We start from the raw sequence: 27,322 nt of genomic DNA on the forward strand, positions 1-27,322 counted from the left end.
TTTTTTTGCAGGCTAGCGACTCACTGGCGATCGCAAATAATTTAGGCAGGATGCCAGGTTATAGGTTTAAGGTAAGGAAGCATATATGAAAAAATCTCTATGTACATGGACAACATATTATATATAGGGATATACACTTCAATTGATAGGGTTTTGGAGATATTCGGGCAATATGGTCAGTTTTCAGAATTAAATATAAGTTGGGATAAATCAGTTTGCCTTCCCTTAAATAAAATGCATGGTTATTCCCCTGATAAAATTAAAATATTGGAAGAAGGAGAGGGTAAAATATTTAGGGATAAATATCTCGTCAGATATGACCAAGTATGTCAACCTAAATATGGAGTAATTTTTAACGGTAATTAACGGTTTGAGGAAAAAACTGAAAATATGGAAAAAGGGATGTATATCCTCAGAGAGGATGAGATCATCTTTGGGTGTTATATATTTTTAAAATGCTGGTATGAAGGAGAGGGAAAATCCAATATAAAAACAATTGTGAGTGGGTGGATAGAGGAGATAGGTGTTTTGGATGATCAGCTGTGGGTTAATGCAATTAGGGATATAGATAGGCTTTTAAAAACAGACTCACGCAACTCTTCTTGTTGTAAATAGCATATTATAACTATATATAATATAACATATTAAAAAAACTAACATTTTCCTCCCGGAAGCAAAAATGCGGTTTGGAGGGAGTGGATAATGTTCACCCACTCTGGTATTGCTGCAAGATAAGAGCTTTCTGGAGGGGAATTGACAAAGAAATGAGAGTTTATTGATATAGAGATTGTATTTGATCTGAAAAGCCATATTTTGGGAGTAATAGAAAATGAGATTGCTCAAGAGTGGTATAGGGTAAAGAAATTATTAGTTTTTGCTAGGTTCTCTATAGTTAAACTTATAGAGAAGGAAGGAAGTTAGGGCAAAATGGCGATTTTGGACATACATCTATTTTTGTCAGTAGGAGAGAATGTTGGGGAGATCTAGTACCATGATGGTTTGCAGATTTACTAGTGCTGCATTTCTGGGTAATAAACTTTGTTTCAAATAAGAGGTCTACTAGAGCGTGTGTGCAAATTAATATTGTAGTTCAGCAAATAAAGAAGTAACACCAAACACAATTGTATTCAATGTATTTATTTTATTTAAATGTAGCCAGCAGGTAGCAAGTTTACAAACCAGCCAAACAAATACAGTACATGGCCACAAGTAACAAAGCTTGGGACTTAGTGGATTTTTGTTCAACCCTCAAAACATAATATTTAATCCACAGAAGGAATACTGGATTAGCAAGCAGGATGTAGACCATTGTAGGAGGCAAAACATATAAAGTTTCAATTCTATTAAAGAGCTTTATAAAAATCCAATTCAAATGTAGTAAATTATACGAAAGACAAATTATGAATACAAGTACAAAGATTTATAGAAAAGTTCAAAGAACTGAAAAAAAAAAAAAAAAAAAAAAACTAACCCTATACATAATACTGTTTGGCATTTTTCCATAGATAAAGAAAAGGTTCACCACTTAACATGGCTTTATATAATTGTAACATATAACCATGTTACATTATGCAATGGGCCTGCCCCTCATTCCAGACTATTTCCAGGAAATATAAAAAAAAAAATTCTTGTGCAGATGTGTATTAACCTGTAATAACCGCTTGGAATAAAAAACAAAATTAAAAAAACAAAAAAACATACTAGGAAGATGTCTACATTGTTTATCATCGGTTCTGTTGGAGATTTTTCAACCATTTTTATCCCAAACCATTTACATTGTACTGTACAAATCAACAACATGTACTTCGTACGGATCTACACAGATCCCAGCTGCATAAACCCAAAAGTAGTTTGTTAAATTATAGATTCTGGCTTCCTGCATGAAAACTTTGCGCAAACTGATAAGTCTGTAAGAGAAGCAAAGACCTTTAAGCCTTGTCTGAAATAAAAAATATTGATTGGGAAAAAAAAAAAAGAAACTGCTTGACCTGGGCTCAAGAATGAAATCACCTCTACTAAATTTGGGCACCATGATTGACACAAAATATCATATTGCAGGAACTCTTTATTCATCTTTATGAATATGTGTTTACCTTTTAAAAGGGAACATGTCACCAGGATTCATATTTTTCATCAAAAATCATGTTCCCAAAGGTCATCAGATGACAATTCCAGAACTCTCCATCATGCAGTGTTTGGGGGCTGAGATGAAGCATCCAGGACATCTGTTTGTATTTGAAATACCCTCTTCTCTTCCACCAATTTTGTGACTTAGTCAATTCTGGCAGGGAGCCAGGTAAGCTGCACTAACTCAGTACATTTCAGATATTTAGCAAAACCACCAATGGAATGCTCATATAATTGTATTTGAGAACATGTACTTGAAGAAAAAAGGGCATCCTGGTGACAAGCAATTACCAAGTTGAAGCCAACAACACTGGAAACAAAAAGTGTTGGTGTATTCACATCAATATTTAGCACCCTATTGAATATATTTAATGCATAAAACTGTATGTAGCGCATTTAACAATGAATGCTGACATTAAAACACTACAGGCATTTGTGAATTTTTAAGCATTTTTTTCCTGGCAGGTTTTACTATATGTGATTTAAGTAGAATTGATTTAGCCTAAAATTCCTTTATTAAACCCTCCATGTGAGGTAGTTTTTTTCTACTTTCTTAATTTTTAACTTCTGTGTTTCACATTATAAAACTTCCAAAATCTTCTGAGCATACGGCAGATCTTCAAAACGTTTGCAACTTTGTGGGGGAGATTTATCAATTTGCACCTTAAATCCCCTGCGCCACATTTATTGAAGGTTTTAGACCATTTTAGGCAGTTTTTCCTTCTCATCTGAAAAAGGGGCATGTTCACTATAACTAGGGAGCGCAACCAGAAAATAGCCTGGAGGCCAGAAAATTCAATATTGAGGTACAGCAAACTAGACCAAATAATAGGAATTGAAAAGTTCAACACTACTGTTTTACTACAACAGATTAATCCAGGATCAGACAATGATTAATCTGGAGCAGCAGAGAACTGTCTAGTTCTACTCTGCACCGGCCTGAAGACAAACACATTAATACATCTCCTCCAGGGTATTTGCCTAGCTGTGTGCTGTAGTGGTGATTTATATGGCCAATTTTCTCAAAGTTTGGTTTGTGATACCCTAAAGGAACTGACACATCCATTACTTTAATAATCTAATTCAGAAACATACTAAAGTGGTTGTATTTTGTGTAGCATGTAAGTGCATTGGAGTATATTTAGAACTCCACATGTTATGGTACAGACAGTTGAAAAATAGAAATTATTGGGAGCATCTGTACTGAAATTTTGCTTTCTAACAAGAAACAAGGCATCCAGTCAAGATGTTATTTGACTAGGAGTAATTTTGGGAAAGTATACCTGCAAAAAAATAAAGTAAAAAAAAAAAGGGTTTCTCCACTTCCAGCAAATAATGGATATTGTTTGTGCAATTAAATGGCATACAATTTTCCAACATACTTTGTATCAATTCAACAGGAAGCTTCCCACAGATAAAACACAATCTATTATCATGTGATGTCGCACAGGTGCAGGACTCACTATAACATACAACTATCTGATTCTAACCAGCTGTACACCTTTGTAAATATGATCATGAACCAGGTTTTATCCACAAGAAGCAAACAGCCTTCCTGTTGAATGACCACTAGCAGAGATCTATAACACAGTGAATAATTGATACAGAAAGTAGATCAAAAGCAATTATTTGGACAACCCCTTTCAGTAACTTAAGCTTTAAGTATTTGTTGTGTCCTGCTGAGAAAGACATAGGCACAAGAAAAACATGATGTGTAATACAAGACCAGAACAAGCTACAGAATCAGGCCACAGGTTAAAGAGGCTTAGTATTCCCATAAGGAAGAGGAATCAATTGACTCTGCATTGGCTTTGAGAACACCAGCATGGTCTCCCTTCAGGTAGAGGCCATTGATCTTGATTGCTACCTTGTTCTGATCAAAGAACTCAAAGAAGAAATCTACCCGGGATGGACTACTGCTGGTAACTGAAGTATCATTTCCCACAGTCCAGTATTTTCCTGTGGAATCTAGGGATAAAGAGAAAACAAGTTATAAAAATCCATCAAATCGGACCACTTTACTTATGCAGTGGAAGGTCAAGAGAGGGACCTAATGACTTCAAACAAGTAAGGTCACCTGTGAGGACACTGGTAGGGGGTCCTAATCCAAAGCAGTGATGCTGGAATTTTTTTTTTAAAGTATACAGCAAATAAATAAGTAAAACATTAAATACAAAGATTATACTCATTATTTGTGTACAATATTAACCCCTTAATGAACAGACACTATTTTTTCTCCATTTTTCACTCCCCAGTTTCAAAAATGTACAACTTTTTTAATTTTTCATTGAAGGAGCTGTGTGTGACAGTATTTATAGTGAATCTCTCACCAGGAATGTCATTTTGTAGCTGATGACAGGTTCCAATAGTCGATGCAATGCACATTTTAAAAATGCCTTTGTCAGCATTCTAAATCATTTTGTACAAGTTTAATTCACATTACCTAGCCCCCGGCCAGCAGCATATGGTGAGTCTTAGGGAAGGGAAGCTGCAGCCTGTGTGTGCCTGCATCAGTCTCCTCTTTTCCACACTCATCCAGCTTCCTCACCCTTCCAAACTTCATGTCATGTGCATTGAGCAGGCAGGTGAGGCAGGGAGGTGGTGTGGAGTAGAGGAAGAATGCATGTGGAGATACAAGCACACACAGGCTGCCACAGACTCCCCACACACTGCTGGCAACGAGCCAGGTAATGTGACTTAAACTTATATAAACTACTGAAATGATTCAGAATGCTAAGAAAAGGCATTTGTAAAATCCGTTTAGTATAGGTTATTGGAACCTGCCAACAGCTAAATATGAAATTCCTGCTTTAAGGGGTTCAATGCTAGGAATAACCTTTAACCCCTTCCCGACTTGCACCTTACTAGTATGGCGCAATCCGGGTCCTGTTGCACGCAGGGCCGGCGCTATGGGTAGCCAAAGTGGGCAAACCCTCGTCCGAGAAGCCGGAGTTCTGCGCATGCGCAGTAACTCCGGCCAAGATGCGCGATCTCGGGAACGAGGCCGGAGTTACTGCGCATGCGCAGAACTCCGGCTTCTCGGACAAGGGCGCGCAGCTGCCAGGAGCTGCGCGCCGAAGATCACAGGGTAGGCGGGGGAAAGCAGCTACTGGGGCGTGGAGTAGCCGCGCCGTGTAGCCTCGTGTCCGGCTACTCCACGCCCCGGTAGCCGCTTAATTAAATTAACATATTAGGGCAATAAAGTTTATGTGACGCTAGCGGGGACGTGAGGATTAGCTCTAAAAAGGGCTATCCTCACGTCCCATACATCCACCTACCACCCGATCTACCTTTATAGGTAGATTCGTGGTGGTAGGTTCCCTTTAATGCAATTTTGAATATGGGGCAAGTGTCTGCTTTCAGAAAATCTGTGGTTCGTTGAATTTACTTTAATTCTTTTTGCTGTAATTTTGATTTTATTTTTAAACGTCAAAATTGTAAAAATTGCTCCGGTCAATAATGCAACAAAATATCCAGAAATGACTGGCGGCGAAAGGGTTAATACCCTTTGGTTAAATTCCCAGGTGAAGATGCTCATCATCTATCTCATATTATATGACCATTTGTATATCTCACTTTTTCTCCATTTATCAATCTTCTATTTCTCTTCTGTATTTATCTTTCATATCATCTACTTTATATTCTAATTAATAATTCTTTATTTATATAGCGCACACAGAAAACACAGCGCTGCACAGCGCTTGCCAGATCAGTCCCTGTACCCATGGGACTCACAATCTATTCAACCTACCAGTAATTTTTTGGAGTGTGGGAGGAAACTGGAGGACCCGAAGGAAACCCACGCAAACACAGAGAGCATACAAACTCTTTGCTGATGTTGACCAGCACTACAAGGCTGTAGTCAATGCATCAATCTCCCTATTGTTGTACCATACTAAAGGGAGCCTTTTACTGAGTGTGACTGGTCATAAAATAGTTTTATTTTGGGGCCCCACTTTTAGTTTTGCCCAGGGCCCAACTTCGTCTAGAACCGGCCCTGGGTGCATGGAGAGGGCTCGAGGGCCCTTTGTGCAACAAAGGGAGTTGGCAGAATACAAGGTAACTAGAGAATCACACCAAACACCCCACACTTTGGCGAGTTAGATTCTTACTTTTCACGATCTGATATACAAAGACTGCGGCTGCCTGGATTAGTTCAACAGTTTCCTACGCATCAAAATGGAAGGGCGACACTGCGGAGAGCCATTTCATTTCCAGCAAAGAAAAGAACTTCGCTAAGGAACATTTGCATGTGATGCTGCCATGATTCCTCATACCTCTAGTACGCAGATTTTAGGACCTAATTAGATGGGAATACCCGTCACCATGGTGCACAGGGAGACCATCTCCTGCCAAAAGGAGTGAATCCCTGCATTATGCACAATCTGATGTGCATCTAAGGCACCGAGGAATCAGTTTCCTACCCATCCTGCCTAACCAGCCCATGTTGAGGAAACATTTGTGGAGAAAAATTACCTGGGTGAGCTTGTTGGCTGTTGGAGATAAGAGAAGACTCTTTATGCCTTATTATAGAATTCATCAATTAAGCTAGAAATTAAGAATTTTCCACTTCTCCAAGGTTGGTTAGGGGGTATTAGATACTTTATCTGTAATTTAGATGAGGTCGGAGAGGAGGGGCTGAATAGATCTGGGAACTGTGACAATATACAATTGAGAGATAGTGCAAGGTAAAAAGAGGTCTTAAATTTTTAAAAAACGCAAAACCGAATTCTCATCAATTGGACACAGCCATAATGTCAAATGCATCCCAAGCCCATAAAATAGATAATTTATAACTCCATTATGGAACAACCTATCAGTAAAAGTCTAAAATCCAGTACGGAATTGATGCTTTTTCACTCCTGCCCCAAAAAAAAAAACACACCTAAATTTCAACAATCTGGGATACCAACCCCAAAATGGTAACACTGGAAAAAGCATCTCATCCCACAAAAAAATGCCGTCAAAAAAATGCCGTTATTGGGGCCAAAATTTTAATATTATAGCCTGCAAAAGGGGCCAATGAAAAAACCTAAATCCTGGCAGCTGCAGGGCGCTCGTATCTTTTGGAAGGTTCCTGTAACTTATTCTAGTCCAATCCTTTTTCTTATTAAAACTTTTTGTGCCCAAGATCCTCAGAAAACTCATCTAAGATATATTCAAAATTTCTTCAAAGGCTACTGGGGCATGAGGTAGCCACGTATTGGAGTGGGAACTACAGCTACTCCACACCCCAGTGGCTTCTTTTAATCCCTACTACCCAACTGTCTTCAGGATCTCACACGAGTGCACACAGCTGCTGTGTGCCGAAGCATGCGAAGTAGCTCCAGCTTCGAAGATGAGGCCATGCAGACAATTGCCAAAATTAGTGGATTCTAATGCATTTTATCTCCCAATTTTGCTGTAGCAGAGCGACTTGGGTGCCATGCAAGGGATGAATTTCGTACCGTGATCCACAACTATCATGGGTTTTGGGGAAAATTTTTTTTTTAATTTTTTAAGAATATCTGCAAAGTTACTGACCCCCCCCAAAAAAATATAAAAAAAAATTGCATAGCTGGTTGCCTATGACAACAATTCCAACAATCCCTGTAACTTGCTGCGGGCTTCTTCCTAACCCGATATACAGCCCATGTAGCATTCCTTCTTATAAAACATATTCAACTATTCCTGACGTTGGTTGGCACTTCCTGGTTGTGACTTCAGCTAAGGACTTTCATATGAATCAGGATTGCATGTTTGTAAATGGCGGACCTGAAGCAAGTGATCTTTTGAAGCATTTTTTTGCACTACACGGCTACTGCCCCTTCAAACAAGCCTTACTCCTCCTATACAGTTTCCCATGGTTATTAGAAAGCATGGCAAATGGAGAGAAGCCAGGGGGGACACGGTAAAGCCTCTACTACAGTGGTTCTCAAACTTTCTAATGCTGTGACCCCGCAGTACAGTTCCTTATGCTGTGGTGACCCCAACCCATGCAACTCGCAGTAAAAACACAGTAAAATTGCGGGTCCGATGGCTTTAGGCGACCCCCGGTTTTGGTCGTTCGACCCCCGCTGGGGTCCCGACCCACAGGTTGAGAACCACTGCTTTAATAGCAGCTAAACACCTGCAGTTAGCCAATTAGAGTAAATGAGAGGATTGCTTATATTTGCCAAATGCAAAGTTAGGCAAAAGTTTTTATACAGTTTTTACAGTTGTACTTTGAGGGTGCAACCACACGTTCAGTTTTATAGATGCAGTTTTTGATGCCCAAACCTGGAATGGAGTAAAAGTAGGAGCAGCAGCAACTTTCAATTATTTGTCTAAACCTATTATCATCCACACCTGCTTTTGGCTTCAAAAACTGCATCTGAAAAGCTGAACGTATGGATGCACCCTAAAGGGTTGAACTTGATTACCTTTTTTCAACATTGTATACTATGATATAGTAAATGCAATGGTGCTTTTAAGTTGCAGATTTATTTCTGCAATGTGTGTATGGAATTTTCATAAATCCCGTAAGTCCAGTCTGACTGTTTTAACTAAAGAGAATTCAAACCTTCCTACACATTTAAAAAATACTGTATAAAATCATAATAATCATACAAATCAAAATTTAAAACTATACAAACCTTTAAGGTTGTATGCGCCATCATTAAATTCCAACTGAAATACATCATAAATTGATCTATTACAGTCTAATGTTCCAGTCATCTTACGGCAACCTATAAAGCCATGTTCTCCTCTCAGAACAATCAGAGGACGGTTAATCAGTTTCATCAGGAATTGTTCAGTTTCTGCAGCAAAAAATAATGAAAAAATTCTGTTATTCACACAAAGAATCCTATACAAAATCATTGCAACAAGGTGGCTTTTCATTTTTAACCAACTGTGCCCAATTTTAGCAGTGGCCAAAAACTACAACTAAAAAGCGCTAAGACCATAAAGTGAGAGTACATGCCTAACAAATGCAGCCATACAGTGCTCCTCCTACAGTGAGCAAGCCTGAGAGCTACAAGCAATTAGCCATCTACTGTGTTATTGCAAGATTCTTATTGTGCCTAAACAGCCAGGGCTTTGTGTGCAGATGACTAGAAATAAAGTTTCTAGTTTATAGGGGCACCCGGCTCAAACAGAGCGCTTACATGTTTTGCCTGTTTATGCGGTTTCATGGACAGTGGGTATCCTTAAAAGGCGAATAGTGGTCAAATATCACTTGCTGCGGCATACTCCATAACTGAGTAAATAGTTCAACTTGAAAAACGTGAACAGTAAACAAAATTAATAAACAAAATTTATGCCCATTAAGTTTAATCAAGGGAAACAGAGGATGTGAAGAGGCAAGAAGGGAGAGATTTTTCAGAGATCATTACCATAACTGTAGTTGTGTCAGCCCACATAAACACTATGGCATCGGTATTTGTGAGCCAAAACCAAAAGGTGGATGAAGCCTACTTTCCCTTTATACTTTTTCAGCAAGTTCTATTCCAGATTTTGGCTTACGAATTCTGATGAAACTTGCTATTCAAGATACTAATGTGAAAAATTTGGTTAAAGAAATGAAAGATTTGTAACCTAACACGAATGTTCCATTCACACTTTATTTTCAACGCATCCCACTCAAAACAATCGTCCAGCTGATTTAAATGCTGATGGGTGGGCTGAGAGTGGTACAATATAACATATGTCATCCTTCACATAACTTCTCTCCTACAACAATATTCTTTTGTAAGACAAAAAAAAGTTATATGTATTAGAGCAACTTCAAAAGGAACCAGGATGTACAGTTATAACCACACAGAATCTGTGTCCATGCAACACGGATGCAAGGCTCCTTTCAGAAAGGCGTTGTGGGGACGTATATCTGGTCACAAACGTCCACAAAGAAGCCTATGGCGCCCAGCGTTGGTACATTACACACACACACACGTGTGGCAGCATCTCTTTACAGTGCACCACCTCTCCCCGTTATTTATGGACGTGCTTCACTATGGAGAGAGAAGAACTCCTCTCCAATGCGCTCCAGATTGCATGCCCTGGCTATGGCTGGGCAAACATGTGTGTGAAAGTAGCCCAAGTTATGGTCAAGCTCCGGCTGCAACAACTGGAACCTTGATGTCAGCAGTTTAATAAATAAAATACTGATAAAAAAGTTTCTATTTGACCCACTGTCTCACTTTGCTTCCTCAGCACTTCCACCATCCCTCTGATTGATGAAATTGCACTGCGGCACAGGGAGTTCAAACGCAAAGTGGGAGAGGGAAGTGCTCCTTGATGAAGTTCAGATGGGAAGTCCTTGCATCATATTCGTTTGATGCAAGGACTCCCGTCCTGTTCATTGTGTGCAGTCCGTGGGGTCGGACCAACGCACAACTCCTTTTCTTGTTCATGCACAGGTAGTAAGATGTTGGTACACACCTATATATTTTCTAGCTTTCGAGCATTTGAATCATGCATTTTAATAGGATATGTATTGGTAATTACCCAATATCCAGGCCCCCACATTACAAAAAACATTAGGTAAAGTGACAAACCCCTTTAAGGCTTTTGAGTCTATACAAGTTCACACCTTTACTTTGGGATATATCGGAAGAAGAGCATAACGGAAATCCAAAGTGTAAATGGAAGCTCACATTATATATTTTTTTTTAAGTTAAAACAATGAAATAATGAAGCTAGAGGCTAATCTATAGGAACTGATAGCATTCCTTTTACAATTAATGCCCATGAAAATACATGTACTTTCTAAGCCAGCAGAACAATGCTTACCAGGAGAATCTGCAGATGCAGCTAGTTGTCCATTTTTTTTGGCAATCACATATTTTCCATTTGCAGCCCTTAAGGTAATTCGTCGATCACACCAGTCAATGTTGAAGTAACAATTGTCATTCCTATTAAGGATAGATTTAATATTGTGATACATATAAAACATTTAGTAAACTCTCCAAAGATTTTTTTTTATATCAATCTATATGTATCTATCACACACAATATTTAAATTAACACATTACAATTTCCAGTATACAATTATTGACCATTAATAGGGATAGGACATCAATATCAGATTTGTAAGGGGGGGTGCATTTCTCCTATCTTTCTACGGGCTACGGAGCGGTACGGAGCCGTACATTTGGAATAGTAACACTGCTTTGCACAGAAAAACACGAGTTACACAGATAGAGGGATTCACAGTTGATTATGCACTACAGTTCTCTAATACAGGTGGAGTAAATAGGGGTCTGCCAAATATAATGGACGAGCACAAACTTGTCACTAAACATATCTTTTTTTTTTACTAAATTTTTATAAAATCCTTTTTTTTTTTAGATCAAAAGGGAAAAAAGAAAATAGGGAAAAGAAAACAGGGTGACTCCCAAGAATACAGTAGCTTAATAGTTGTATTTATAAAAGACTTTTTGGGGAGTGAGGGGGTGACAGGGTTTGATCACTGCTTACTTCCAGCTGTCAGGAGAAGTGATGCGATCGGATGGGCTTTTTAGATAAACCGACAAGGTTTTAGGGGACACACAGCGCAGCACAGCAGCTCGTACTGTGATTTGCTAGTCAGAACTGACTAGCCATTTTAGAGCAATTGCCGATGTGGGACCACACTGATTGGACCCGTGCCAGCAGTCCAAAGGTAGGCGGCTACCTCCGGTAACTGCCATCACTCCTATAGCAGTTTCCCAGTGCTGGTGGCGTGACTGAATGTAATGGACAAAACTGTATGTTCATTTGTGGAGCTTCCTGAACTGACCAGACAGGACTAATCAACCTAACGTAAGAGGAAAAGCACTGAGCCCAGGCAAAGGAGCGACAGAGCTTTATTATCATAATTTTATAATTGTTTTTTCAGCAAAAGGGATTAAACAGGATTTGATCCTGCATTAGTGTAGCTACAGCATTCTCAAGTATGTCTGGTTCATAATGCATGAAATTAAATGATAGGTTTCCTTTAAATAGTTTGATTTTATGATTCACAAAATGTTATGGGCTTTCTAAAGTAGGCGGAGGGATCACCAAGATAGCTGCCACTGGAAACTACAACTCCAATGCTGCTTCAGTAACAGCTCCTCCCTCGTCATCACTGGGAGCAGAGCAGATCTAACACACATCATTACTATGGTAACAGAGCAGGACAGTCTAACTGCCATCACTTCACATTACCTCACTGAGATGTCTCGCCACAAAACTGGCCATACTGGATGCACTGCAACCAACAGCCAAACATGGTTATGATCACAACCTACCCAGGCATGTGCAGGAGCCGCGATATGGACATGTGACCAGCGGCCATTTTATGTACAGTGTCTGCTCCGCACGGATAAAATCAAAGGACTGATTAAAGGGCCAGTAGCATTTCAATTCTTATTTACAGTGTATGTCACCAGCATAATTTAAATAGTTACATAGTAACTTATATTTTAACCGGCTGAATTACCAGGCCCTTTCTTTTTTTTTCATTTCCATTTTTAACTCCCCACCTTCAAAAATCTACAACTTTTTTTTATTTGTACACGTAAAAAGCTCTGTGATGGCTTGTTTTCTGTGTAACAAATTGCAATGCATAGTGATGGTATTGAATATTCCATACCATGTACTGGGAGGCGGGAAAAAAATCCAAATGCAGTGAAAATGGTGGGGGGATATCGTTTTCTTGAGGGCTTGTATTTTACGGCTTTCTCTGTGCGCCCCAAATGACATGTCTACTTTATTCTTTGGATCTTTACGATCACAGGGATACCACATTTGTTCAGGTTTTATGTTATGTTTTCATACACTTATAAAAATTGAAACCTCCTATACAAAATGTTTTTTTTTGATTTTGCCATCTTCTGGCGCAAATAACTTTTTCATGCTGCGTTGTACGGAGCTGCGGGTGGAGTCATTTTTTTGTGACTTGATGTTTTCAAACATATCATTTTTAGGACTGCACGACCTTTTGATCACTTTTTATAGATTTTTAAAATATTTTTCAAAATGGAGACTTTTGGCGCTATTTTATGTTACAGGGTTAAATGCAGTGAAAAGCCGTTATTATATTTTGATAGATCAGGCATTTTCGGAGGCATTAATACTTAATGGGGGTCATTTATTAAGGGCCCGATTCGCGTTTTCCCGACGTGTTACCCGAATATTTCCGTTTTGCGCCGCTTGTACTTAAATTGCCCCGGGATTTTGGCGCACGCGATCGGATTGTGGCGCATCGGCGCTGGCATGCGCGCGACGGAAATCGGGGGGCGTGGCCGAACGAAAACCCGACGTATTCGGAAAAACCGCCGCATTTAAAAACCGAAAATGTGTCGCATAAGGACCGCTTACCTTCACCTGGTCCAGCTCGGTGCATTCCGGCGCGATGAGTTTACTTTCAGCGCAGCAGCGCCACCTGGTGGACGGCGGAAGAACTACCTTATTAAATCCCGGCCGGACCCGAATCCAGAGCGGAGAAGCCGCCGCTGGAACGCGAATGGACCGGGTAAGTAAATTTGCCCCAATGTGTTTATAAAATTTTTACTGTATATTTATATCAATTCTAGAGAAAGGGGGCGATTTGAATTTTTAGGTTTTTTTATTCAAATTTTTTTAAAAAACAAACCAAAAACATTTACATTTTTACTATTTTTCAAACTCCCTAGGGTACTTTAACCCTAGGTTGTCTGATCTATCATATACTGCCATATAATGTGCTATCAGTACTGTAGTAACGAAAGAGGTAAAATGAGACAGCCTCAGGTCTTCGGAAGGCTGTCATGGTGACGGATCGCCATTCCCCGATGACATCACGGGGGGGGGGGGGTGGCGGCTTGCAACGATCCTCGGCAAGGTCGGTGGGGTAACACCCGCGATCGGTGCTAGCAATATGCAGCCAACACTTACCGGCTCAGCCCGCGAGCCCTCTCCATGCACCGGGACCCCCGCGAGCCATGTTACAGGACCCATTTGGCAGGAGGGCACCAGTTACAGGACCCATTTGTATATGAATTGTGTTTATTCCTGGAATACCCATTTAAGTTATTTGTAAATTGAACGTACAGTTACATCCATTTGCGTTAAAGGGAACCTGCCATTTGGAGCTCTTTTTCTGACTCCCATATCTCACCCCTCCCCGTTGCTTCCACCCTCAAGACGTCATACATGTCTGCTCCACTTCTCACTGGCCACTCCCATGGGACTAGGGACACAGCTCTGCATTGATCTAACTCACACACAAAAAAAAAAAAACTAGACAATGTGTACACTATTCTCTATGTGGACATGGGGGAGCTCCTGATGACAGGTTCCCTTTAAGGGGTAAATGTGACTTGTGACCCTTTCTATAGGTCACTGCTGACGACATGATACTGATTACATTAATAAGATATCTGATGCACAGCTCCCTATTGAGCGAGGTGGGGTAAGCAGTGCGTCCTAAAACAGTTTGCGGCCCAGTTTTGCAGTCGGGCATGTGATAGGAGCCTAAAAAAGTATGGACAGTAACAGTAAGACAGTACCCTAGTGGTAACAAATCATCTGAAATTATTTGGAAATAACTAGAAAACTCACAGAGTTGACGCAGTAGCTTGGATACCACCGTTACTCGACAGGCTCCAGTATTTTCCAGTATGAGTGCGAAACGCACACTTCTTTGTGTCCTTATTGATCTCCAGTTGAAATGTCTCTTGATCACTCTCCTCATCTTGGTTTGCAGATAAATCGATCCCTAAAAATAAATCAATAAATAACAATTTGAATAATTTTACTTAAAGGGGTGGCTCCCCCTGCCGGTAATGGTCTGTCCTGCTTTTCTTCTCCCTAGGCCGAGTCTACACAGAAGGACTCACTTTGTGCTCGACAGTTCACATCTCCACTGCCTCTCACTGAAGATCAGGTGACAGGGAGCAGCCAATGGGAGAGAGTAGGAGGGGCCGAATGAGCTGTGTAGGCGAGTGCAGACTGTTATTTGCACTACATGTCTCGGAGCGAACACCAGACTCCACCAGAGCAAACAGGGGCACATTATAGGTAAATACATCCAGGAATGCAGAGGTTCCATGCAGAGAACAGTCTGCTCCTAACATGGCTGTACCTCTCTTACCGTGTAGCAGCTCCTTCCATGTATCCACCATTAGTCAAATGGATCTGAGCCCGGACCTCTCATCTCACACATGTCCTGCTGCCAATCCATTCTTAATAATTATATAATTGCATTATATGCTGGCACACAATGTGCCAGTATATGATCAATCCCAGCCCCCCATAGTATGTATATATATTATATATATCACCAGTTAGTCCTCAGTATGGTATATACCCGAGTATAAACCGAGACCCCTTATTTTGACAAAAAACTGGAAAAACCTATTGACTCGAGTATAAGCAGAGGGTGGGAAATGCATTGGTCCCAGCCTGCCCCCTCGAGTATATAGCCTGCCTGCCCCCTCAAGTATATAGCCTGCCTACAGAAGGAGAGTTCACTTTTTTTTTCCTTGACTCGAGCAGCACATTTTTTTGAGCTGAAAAACTCGGCTTATACGGTATATTTTATGAGAAAAAATATTTATAAAACTTATGGCAAAGCTGTCTATATTGCCACTAGCAGAAAATCCTAGAACATATTTGATTTTTTATATGGGTTTGAAAAAAAGTATAGCTTAGCTGTTATATGTATCTAACATCATGGTGACAAGGACTGAAAAAGTATCAGGGCTTTGGTGGAGGACACACGACATTTCTTTTGTAGAATCTGGTGTGCTGGGGATCGGTAGGTGTAGGGACTACTTGAACACAGCAGGTGGAAGCATACTCAAAGTATTTATAATTCCTGCTAACCATTATGAATAGGTTTTTGAACTATTTTAACCTCTTTGGGAGCTTTTTGAAGTAATTAGTTTAGTGGTATAACCCCTTTAAGTCCACAACATAACTGTCCTATGTTAGCCTACACCTAAAGAAGTTATCCATGTCACCTGGAAAACTCCTGAAGGATAGCTATAGAAGCCAGGACAGAGCATCCAGCACTGGAACACAATGCTGCATTAAAACAGCGGATACTTTCACAATCTCTAATGTATAAATCCAAGACATACAGTACTTAGAAATACAATGGTTATGAATTTCACCTAAAGCAACCTAAAAACTAATCAACAAAACGTACAGGAGTTGAAGTGAAGTTTGGCAATATTTGTGAACCATACAGGAATGCTCCAGGTGTTTCAAAGCAAGACTTTGTACATTTAGGAAGAGGAAGTGCCGATGTCCTGTTTTTGCAGATGTTACTGAGAATATTTAGTAACAGCAGAACATAATTTGGATGTGTGTCTATTGCAGAAAAAAAGAGAAGAGCCTGCCAGATGACTGCACAGGAAGGCTACAACAGGAAGGACCCCCGCAATCCCTACCATTCACCATTGTTTTCAAGTCAAACAACAATTGGGACTCCCATCAGGATTGTCTTATAAGGATATCTTTTTGCTAAATTCCATACAGAGATATATACCAAGGAAGGAGATTTCATAAACCTTATGACCTAAAATGGAAGAATTTGGTAGGAAGTTAACTATTTACAAATCTTTTAGACAACATGGAGGTCGTTTCAGGAACATACATGTAATGTGCAGGTATATAATTTGCGGGAACAGCCGTTTACATTTCTACCAGTTTGGGAAATATATGACCTTTCGATAGCAGACTGTATATTGCATCATACTAGAATAGGCTAAACCAGATGTATAGTGGTGCGTCGTGTGGCGCACCGCTAATAGGAAAAAATGGACGTATATGAATGGCGCTGGCACTTTCTTTTCATTCAAAGTAGGATCCAGTTTATTTCCAGAAGACAAGTAAAAACAAGACAACGTGTTTCGCACCTTCTTTAGGTGCTTCCTCAGGTCTGTATCTGATGATGTGGGGTGGCTAGTAATATCCTAGCCACCCCACATCATCAGATACAGACCTGTAATATCCTAGCCACCCCACATCATCAGATACAGACCTGTAATATCCTAGCCACCCCACATCATCAGATACAGACCTGTAATATCCTAGCCACCCCACATCATCAGATACAGACCTGTAATATCCTAGCCACCCCACATCATCAGATACAGACCTGTAATATCCTAGCCACCCCACATCATCAGATACAGACCTGTAATATCCTAGCCACCCCACATCATCAGATACAGACCTGTAATATCCTAGCCACCCCACATCATCAGATACAGACCTGTAATATCCTAGCCACCCCACATCATCAGATACAGACCTGTAATATCCTAGCCACCCCACATCATCAGATACAGACCTGTAATATCCTAGCCACCCCACATCATCAGATACAGACCTGTAATATCCTAGCCACCCCACATCATCAGATACAGACCTGTAATATCCTAGCCACCCCACATCATCAGATACAGACCTGTAATATCCTAGCCACCCCACATCATCAGATACAGACCTGAGGAAGCACCTAAAGAAGGTGAAACGCGTTGTCTTGTTTTTACTTGTCTTCTGGAAATAAACGGATCCTACTTTGAACGAAAAGAACGTGCTAGCGCCATTCATATACGTCCATTTTTTCCTATTAGCGGTGCGCCACACGACACACCACTATACATCTGGTTCAGTGCAATATACCCCAGGGGCCATAGGTCACCCCAGGGGTAGAACGGGGCTGCGGCAACACACCTTTTATAAGCGAAAACCAGAGTTGTGCCTGACGATCAGCACAACTCCTGAAGGTTAGTTTGATACCTCTATGTTTCCTAAATAACCATCTCCTAAAAAGGATAACCTTGCGCTAGGTAGCACTATCGTCTCGGTTTTCTCTTCTACCTTTTTCCCCATATACCTAGAATAGGCTAAACAAAGATTAAGAGGTCAACTAAGTCCCTCCTTCGAGAGTGGTTGCGCATGCGTGGCACACTGTTCAGCCTGCCTAAAGGGATTCAGTGCATTGGCGGTGTTCAGTTACTTTGGATTGACAGCTCAGCCAGGGTTCAAAGGATTTTATGTAACAGGTGACAACCTGTTGGCCACCAATTTGTCAAAGACAGGATTTTTACTGCCTTAAGCTACATTCACACATGTATTGGGGACGTATATACGGTGTATATACATCCCCCATACATGGCAATGGGCGTACAGCACCCTACAGGAGCACACATGCAGCACCGTACCGTTCCGTATCTGGAAGATAGATAGGACATGTCCTATCTTTTTTCCGTAATATGGCGCCGCAGCCACATATCGCTATGGTGAAATGCATTTTAGTGTTTTTGGCATAAAAAACACCAGAATTTTTATACAAGTGCGTTAATAAATACCCCCCCCACAAAAAAAAATCTTATCTTAAAGATTGCAACAGGCTTGTGGTTCTGCAAGCTACAGAATCAGAGATTCAGGCCGTTAAAGACAAAGTTGGAAATGTGAGTTACAGATAAAAGTTCCAGTTTCTGACTACTACTTTAAAAGGGTTGTCTACTGATTCAATAAAGTAAAAAAAAATGTATTCATATCTTTTCTGGACCTGATTGCTGGAGTCCACAAGGATTTCTTCTTTTCTGTGATATCCACTCGCTAGCCCCCACACAGCACTCCGTGCAGCGGAAGGAAAAATTTTACATATCCACAGCATCTGGGAGGTGAGCCGAACTTTTTCTGTAAATCTTGTATGACTTTTCCTCTGAGGACCTTGTGAATGTGATGGTGGTACAAACAAATTTGTATGCCCAACATAGATGTGTAGATCCCTATAGATGTGGTAGAAATTATGAAGTTTTGGTGTCTTGTGCTACATATGGGTGCTGTCAAAAAATGTGAGGTAAGGCTTTATTGGAGTTCTGATATTTTTTACAGTGTTCCTATATACCGCACAGTTATGAGTCGCACGGCCTTTGAGGCCATTCAAAAATTTTTACACTACAACGACAATTCGCAGTGCCCACCTCAAAGCAACCCGACATTTGACCGTTTAGACAAAATAAGACCAATCCTTTATCACTTTAGCACCAATTTTTTGAGGCCTACACCCCAGAAAAATTAATTTGTGTGGACGAGTCACTAGTACATTTTAAAGGAAGACGAAGAATACGCCAATACCTGCCCAGCAAGAGGGCAATTTATGAAATCAAAATGTACAAGCTGTGCGAGAGTACCACAGGGTACACCCACTGATTTAGGATTTATGAGGCAAAAGACAAATTAGCCCCCCAGAATGCCCCCCTGTCCTAGGAGTTATAGGGAAGCTTGTCTGGGATCTGGTGCACCCACTGCTGGATTAGGGTTAATACCTGTATCTGTATAACTTTTATACCAGCATTCCACTCTTCAAGTCCCGCATTTCCAGGGGTACTGTAGCGTGCGGCACTGTACACAAAAATCAGAGAGTCAACCACTAAGAAAAGGGGACATGAGGGCTCTCTGCTGTGAGCAGAGGTCGCACTAACATTTTTCCAGAAGGGTAAAAATACTCCTCTCACAATTTTTGAGGAGTATTTTTACCCGAGGAGGAGTATGAAAATTTCGGTAATACACCGCACACATAGCGCGCACACACTGGTCGCTCACAGGACACGGCACACGCTCACAGGACACGGCACACTCAAACAGGACACGGCGAACCCCTTTAACCCCTTAACGCTCTGCGCCGTAGCTCTACGGCGCAGAGGTATAAGGGATGTATGAAGAGGGCTCACGGGCTGAGTCCTCTTCATACAAAGGTGGGGGTTTTTGCATTTTGCACAAAACCCCCACCGCTAATAACCGCGGTCGGTGCTTGCACCGATCGCGGCTATTAACCCTGTAAACGCCGCCCGCAAAGTCGCGGGCGCCGCCATCTTTTTTTTGATCGCCACGCCCCCGAACGTCATCGGGGGGCGGCGATCGGTTACCATGGTAGCCTCGGGTCTTCTTTTGACACGAGGCTACATGGTTTATGCAGGTTCGTTACAATGAGCCAGTGGCTCATTGTAATGTATGACCTGCAAAAATGCCATATATTGCAATACTGTAGTATTGCAGTATATGGTAGGAGCGATCTGACCATCTAGGGTTAATGTACCCTAGATGGTCTAAAAAATAGTGAAAAAAAAAAGAAAAAAAAAAAAGTTTAAAAAATAAAAAAAATTAATAAAATATTAAAAGTTCAAATCACCCCCCTTTCCCTAGAACGGATATAAAACATAACAAACAGTAAAAATCACAGACATATTAGGTATCGCCGCGTCCCAAAATGCCCGATCTATCAAAATATAAAAACGGTTACGGCCGGCGGTGACCTCCGAGGCGGGAAATGGCGCCCAAATGTCCGAAATGCGACTTTTACACCTTTTTACATAACATAAAAAATGAAATAAAAAATGATCAAAATGTCGCACAGACCTCAAAATGGTAGCAATGAAAACGTCGCCTCATTTCGCAAAAAATGACCCCTCACACATTTCCGTGCGCCAAAGTATGAAAAAGTTATTAGCGTCAGAAGATGGCAAAAAAATTTTTTTCTTTTTTGTACACATTCGTTTAATTTTTGAAAATGTATTAAAACACAATAAAACCTGTATAAATTTGGTATCACCGCGATCGCACCGAACCAAAGAATAAAGTAGGCGTATTATTTGGAGTGAAGAGTGAAAGTCGTAAAAACTGAGCCCACAAGAACGTGACGCACGTGCGGTTTTTTTTCAATTTTTCCACATTTGGAATTTTTTTTCAGCTTCGCAGTACACAGCATGTTAAAATAAATAACATTACGGGAAAGTAAAATTTGTTACGCACAAAATAAGCCCTCACACAGGTCTGTACACGGAAAAATGAAAAAGTTATGGATTTTTGAAGTTGGAGAGCGAGAAATTAGCCGAAAAACCCTCCGTCCTTAAGGGGTTAAATCCAACATGCACAATCCCCCCTCTGAACATTTGCAATTGTGCAGGAGGACCCCCAAACACATCAGACGGTCCCCAAACCTGCCAATTTCTGACATCGAATACATATGCCTGAGTCTGACTGGGCCTTACTCCACTCAAAGCTGAGCATGCATGTGTATGCGGGAATTGCAAGGATTTCCCACCTACTGATATTAGAAGCAGCAGGGAAACACCTATGGATAAGCGACTCCCATGAGCCTCAGACACCTCCGATTTATTACATTTTGAGTGAATTTAACACAAATGTATAATGTGCCCTGAGCAGCCATCTATACCCCCCTATGAACCTCCGGAGGGAGATGTGCAGATAGAGCGCCCCCTGTGCACAGCAGTCAATGATTGGAGGCGTCCGGGAGCTCATTAAATATATATCCAATTATTTTCGGAGGCCGTTGTTATCACCCGCTGCAGACTGTGGCGTCATCCGCTCTCCAAAAGCTTCCCATCTGATAACATATTGGTGATCCAAGCAGGACACGGCACACACTCACCCGGTCCTGTCGATCACATAAACGCAGGCAGCGTTTGGAGCAGGACGGGGAGCGGCAGCCCCGCTGCCCACATGCCTCGCCCTGGGGGCTGCGCTCTCGCTCCGGGTCTCTCCTGACCGCCCCTGACACTGAGTCACGTGTCCTGCTGAGCGGTCCAGCGCGCGCTGCGATCGCTCGATAGACATTTCCCTCATTTGCAGCGCGTGCTGAACCGCTCAGCCTGCGCGCTACAGGGAATAATTGCCATGCGTTCTTTTACGCATGGCAATTATTTTGGGGGGTAATGGCGCCTCATCACGCGTCTATGACGCGTGGTGAGGCGTTAATGCGACCTCTGGCTGTGAGAACATGCTATTGGTCAAGTATAAGGACAAAAGGGATGACAATTCATAGAGACACCAGCACCTTTACCACCACATATTGGGTGTTGGCATACTCAGAAGAAATTGGGTATTAATCTCTGTGGAGGATTTTGGTATTTTATCCACTGAGGAAGTGTACATTTGAAAAATACATTCATTTGGCTAAAAAAAAATTTTTTTTAAAATTGTACCTGATTTTTGTTTTAACTCCTATGAAAAGTTCATAAAAGTTAAAAAAAAAAACAACAACAGGTTTGGCGCCAAAGTAAAAACAGGGGTATGTTCATAAATGTTGTTTGAGGGGTAGTTTCCAAAGTGGTTTGGGGGGTACGACAATCTGCTTGAAAAGTAGCAATTTCCAAAGTTTGAAAATACCCCAAATTTTCATAGTACAATCTCAAAATCAGCAGGGTATGTTAAAGCGTTCCAAAGTTATCTCCATATGGATTAATACATGTCCAATTTGAAAAATAGGGCCGTGTCAGGAAGGTGAAAAGTAGCTTAATCCGCAAGGAGTTAAAGGGGTTTTCCCATGAAAGAAAATTCTCAAATCTCAACCCCCTAGTGATGTCAATAGAATAAAGATCATTTCTAACCATTTACCTCACAATTTTATTCAGTTTTATGGCTATATTAGCTCCAATAACTCTGGAATTTTGCAGTGACCATCAGAGTGTGGGTACGGCCAAAAAAAAAGCTAAAAACCCTTAACCAGAATTAAAGGGGTTTGCCCATGAAAGAAAAATTCTTAACTTTCAATTCCATAGTAAAGTTCCCAGAGCGAGGACTCTTCATGATCCCTCTAGTTCTGTGAGCTGACATTGTGGTTAGATTATCAGGCTACAAGTTCATATACACTTTCATTTATCTTCTGAACATTTTCTATGTGTCCGATACTAGTACAGAGATGAGGCAAAGAGGGGAAAATAATTGCAAGTGCTAGCAGTAAGCTAGCATTTGCGATTATTTCAGGGCCTTTGCGCCACCGCCATGGCGCAGAGGTCCTGATAAATATGCCCCATTTACTTAGAAATTCGGAAAATGCACTAAAATTGCTATTTTGTGTCTAATGATTCACTAAGATTGTTCTCCAGAAATCATGAATCTGCCGCTTTCCCAATATGTGTAGCATGAAGGCCAGCGCAGCTGCGCCATGAAAGGGTCGGCGCATATACTTCTTAAATACCTGCACAAGCCGTTCTAGCCTAGAAGAAAGTGCACCTTCCGACAAAAGTGTGGTGCAAAGGCCTTATTAAATGATCCCGACAGTGTCAGCACTCCTACATCTCTGCTATTCCAAAACTATTCCTCCCCAGATAAAGAACTTATCTGCCTGTAGCTTGTAGGTTTCCTCGGGCTATGTACATGCTGGCAGGAAGTGAGTCAGTGAGTTCAGTCATGGAAAGGGGGTGAAGAAAAGACAGAGACAAGCTTTGTGAAGACTGCCGACCCTAAAGTCAGAAGTTACAGGGTTGTGCCTAGGGGCAACTGAAATTGTGTACAGCAGGACTGATAGAGACAGGTTGGACTTATATCTGTATTTACTTATACAGGCAGTCCCCGGGTTACATACAAGATAGGGTCTGTAGGTTTGTTCTTAAGTTGAATTTGTATGCAAGTCAGAACTGTATATTTTATCATTGTAATCCCAGACAGAACTTTTTTGGTCTCTGTGACAATTGGATTTGAAAGATGTCGGGTTGTCATAATCAATATTAACACTAAAGCTTCATTATAGATACACTTGATAACTGTTACAGATGATCATTGTAGCCTAGGACTAAAGTACAATAAATTACCAATATCCAGATGTCCGTTTGTAACTAGGGGTCGTATGTATGTCGAGTGTTCTTAAGTAGGGGACCGCCTGTATCTGTATTAACAGTGAATTAGAGAATGTGTTATTTTGTAATCCTGAGTACATATAAGAAACTTTGTGTTTTTGTCTTTGTGGGAATACCCATTTATGCAAGATTTCTGGCTCTAACAAACATGTAGCAACTTCTTTGTTTGTATGTGACCAATAATTATTTTCCACCATAATTTGCAAATATGTTTAAAAACATACAAATGTGATTTTACAGATTTTGTCTCATAGTTGATGTTCACCTAGGATGTCAATTATGCACAAAAAAAGAAAAAAAAGTTCCTGAAGTTTTTGTTACATATCTCTGGCCCCAGAAGGCAAACATGAAGATATAGAAGAGAGGGAATGGTTTATAAAGGGTTGATGTTCTCGATTATAGGCTGTTTCACACCTCGCAGTTTATACAATCTCAAAATTTAGAGATAACTACAAGACTACAACTGAGCATCCCAAATTGGATAATTCCTCTAAAAAGGACAAAATAAATTTCATCCAAAAGCATAAAAATAAGGTATAGCTTTAAAGAGAAATGGGACAACCCAGTCATAGGTCTCCATGTAATAAAGACCATTCTCCAGCAGATAATGGACAGGAGCAGATGGTGGTGACTCAGCAGGATGTTCAGATCAATGACTTCCACCGCAAAATGCATGGAATCCTGACACGGGTGTGTAATGAAGTGAATCCTAAAAGCACTTAAAACCAAGAACTATCAAAGTACCCCCGGGGCTGTGATCATTCTTTTCTGCATTGGGGAGGGGGTCCAAACTAGTTAATAACAAGCAGCGTGAGGGCGTCTGCATGTACCATCCTCTGTAGGATCAGAGAGTCCTTTGTGCAGTGTCCGCTTCCATGGTCCATGCAGAGCGTTTCACCAGAATCCAGACAGCGCCCTCGTCCTGTGTGACACGACCAGCAGTTGGGAGGGAGGCAGGGGACCTCTGGATTTGGTCAACCCTTTTCATGGTCTTACTGTGGGTGGGGAGCAAACCTTCTGCAACTACAGACAAAGACTCCATTCTCCACAGAGCAGTGATCAGTGCGTTACACTGAGGAGATGGATGGGACGAGTCTACAAGTTCTCATACAGTACATACTGGTACCATACACAATACACTTACTCAGGGGTTGCTCACTCACCTTGCCTGGTGGACACGTTACGACCATTTCCAGCTGCGAGAACGACTTGTGGGCAGCTTCTCTCCAGTACGAACAGCTCGTCTCTGCCAACCTTGCTGTTCTTGCCGGCTTTCAGCGTGCCGCTCGGCCCGGAGGGGGTTAAGTAGCGGCCATCGCTAGACCTAAAGGCAACCTTCCCCGCGGAGATGTCCAGAGTGTACTTGGTGTCTGGCCCCGGCTCATTGCTCAGACTCCCGTCCATAGCCAGTAGGCGGTGGTCCGGGGTCTGGATGCTATAACGGTTCTCCTGGAACAGGAGAGTGATGAGGGAGTCCAGACCCCATGGTACATCCCGCTCCACCGACAGCTCTTCCCCACTGGATCCCAAGCGGGCGTATCTTTTGCGGGTAACACTGTATATGGTGACTTGGGGATGCATTGCTAGATGAACTGCCCACTTCTCAGCGGGGGATACGGAGGGCGAGAAGCAGCTGATTCTGTCTTCAGAGCCGCCCAGGTAGCGGCCGTGCGCCTCAGACTGCAGCACCCAGCGGCCATCTCCCTGAGCGCTCACGAGAAAGCGGCACTCGGCGTCGGGGACCTCCGTCTCGCCAGATACGCGCCCGTCCTTATCCGCAGAGAGGTATCGGCCTAAGTGGCTCCGCAGCAGCACTGCCTCCTCGCCCACGGGCTCCAGCAGCCACACTTGTTTTTTCTTCAGGCTGGACGCTGACGCGTTGATTTTGAAGCCGAACGTCTCGGCCGTGAGATATTTGTTGTTGCAGTTGATGAGCCCGAGCTGCAGAGGTCCGGAGCCGCTCATGATGGACGCGATGTGAACCGTTATCCCGCGCGGAGGAGAAAGCCTGTCTGCTGAGCTCTGCGCGGCGTCTGCGATTACCTCACTAGCAGAGGCGGATACTGCAAATCTTGGGGGAAAAAACCAAGGGATGGGGTTGGGTGAAGGGCTTGGGATGGTGCGGGAGGGAGGAGACTGCAGCACAATGGGAATCGGGTGGTTGAGTGCAGTGCAGCTGTATCCTGCCATGCAGGCTTACATAGTTACTACCATTGAAGAAAGACAAATGTCCGTCATCCAAGGGATTGGGTGAGGAAAAGATTGTCATAACCGTCAATGTTATTTCGATGTAATAAGGCATCTAGTAATAAGGCATCTAGGCCCTTCTTGAAGCTCTCTGCTGCTCCTACTGTGACCAGCGCCTGAGACCTGCTATTCCACAGGCTTACAGCTCTGTACATGTACAGTACAGTAAAGATACCTTATTCCCTCTGGGGTGGCCGCATGCCGACGTACATGTATTTCTCAGCTATCGCATGTGCTCAGAAGTAGGGCCCATGCCATCGCCATCGCTGTGTGTGACAGCCAGGCTCCTGCACTAACAGCTGGAACGGCTAACCCTATGGTGACCATGGCGTCTATGGAGCAGTGCCAGGTACTCACCTGGCATGTTGGCATCCTCTGCTTCCATGGCAGCATAGAGGTCCCATGAGGGACCCCAGGGCTGCCGGTATTAAGAGCTTTGCAGAATGCACAGGCTGACTATGTAATATGCTGCAATAGATTAGTATTGCAGTGTATTACACTGAACAAGTGATGAAATAATCCCTTGTTCATGTCAGACCCTGGGACAAAGTAAAACAGTTTAAAAAAAAGTCCAAATAAAAGAAACATTTGATAAAATTCCCCTAATGCCCCATCACATATAAAAATCAAATTTCACAGTAAAATGTGAAAATCACCTCAAAACACTACATATTGGGTATCTGCACATCCATAACAACCCTTACAAGAAAATAAAATTGTTACTGAATACGTACGGTGAACGTTGTAAAAATGTATTTTTAACCCCTTCACGCAAAGGATATATCCGCCACGGAGCTATGAAGGGTGTATGAAGAGGGCTCACGGACTGAGCCCTCTTCATATAGAGATGGGCTTTGCGGCGTATTGCAGCAAAGACCCATAGCTAACACCCACGGTCTGTGCTCTTGTTTGCCGCTGGTGGCAATTAAAACACCGCAGCGCCAATTTTTGAGATCGCCACTCCCCAAACAGCATCGGGGCGGAGATCAGTTGCCATGACAGCCTCAGGTCTTCGTCAGGCCCAAGGCTGCATGGTTTCTGAAGATGTAAAAATGCCATATACTGCAATTATTGTAATATACTTAATATTGCGCCAGTGGCTCAGTTTAATGAATCCTATGTAAAAAAAAAAAAAAAAGCCATATACTACAATACAGTAGTATTGCAGTATATGGTTGGAACGATCAGACCATCTAGGGTTAAAGTACCTTAGTGGGTCTAAGAAGTAGTGAAAAAAAAAAATGTCAAAAATTTACATTAGGTAACGCCGCATCCCAAAATACCTAATAATATACCGTATATCTAAATATAAAAACAGTTATTCATGGCGGTGAACCATATAACAGAAAAAAACGCCCAAATGT

At 41.8% G+C, this 27,322-nt stretch overlaps 1 protein-coding gene across 1 annotated transcript; it reads right to left on the reverse strand.

Annotated features, from left to right (window-relative positions):
• Positions 1–1,121: 1,121 nt before the first annotated feature.
• On the reverse strand, positions 1,122–25,833 carry FSCN1 (fascin actin-bundling protein 1). Its single transcript, XM_072120900.1, has 5 exons — positions 24,875–25,833; positions 14,653–14,809; positions 10,879–11,000; positions 8,742–8,906; positions 1,122–4,095 (listed from the first exon to the last, which is right to left on the reverse strand). Exons 1-5 carry the CDS (start codon positions 25,674–25,676, stop codon positions 3,893–3,895), a joined length of 1,449 nt encoding a protein of 482 aa, XP_071977001.1. The 5' UTR covers positions 25,677–25,833; the 3' UTR covers positions 1,122–3,892.
• Between the last annotated feature and the right edge of the window lie 1,489 nt (positions 25,834–27,322).

This window comes from Engystomops pustulosus, chromosome 8 (assembly GCF_040894005.1).
Source record: "Engystomops pustulosus chromosome 8, aEngPut4.maternal, whole genome shotgun sequence".
Classification (NCBI taxonomy): domain Eukaryota; kingdom Metazoa; phylum Chordata; class Amphibia; order Anura; family Leptodactylidae; genus Engystomops; species Engystomops pustulosus.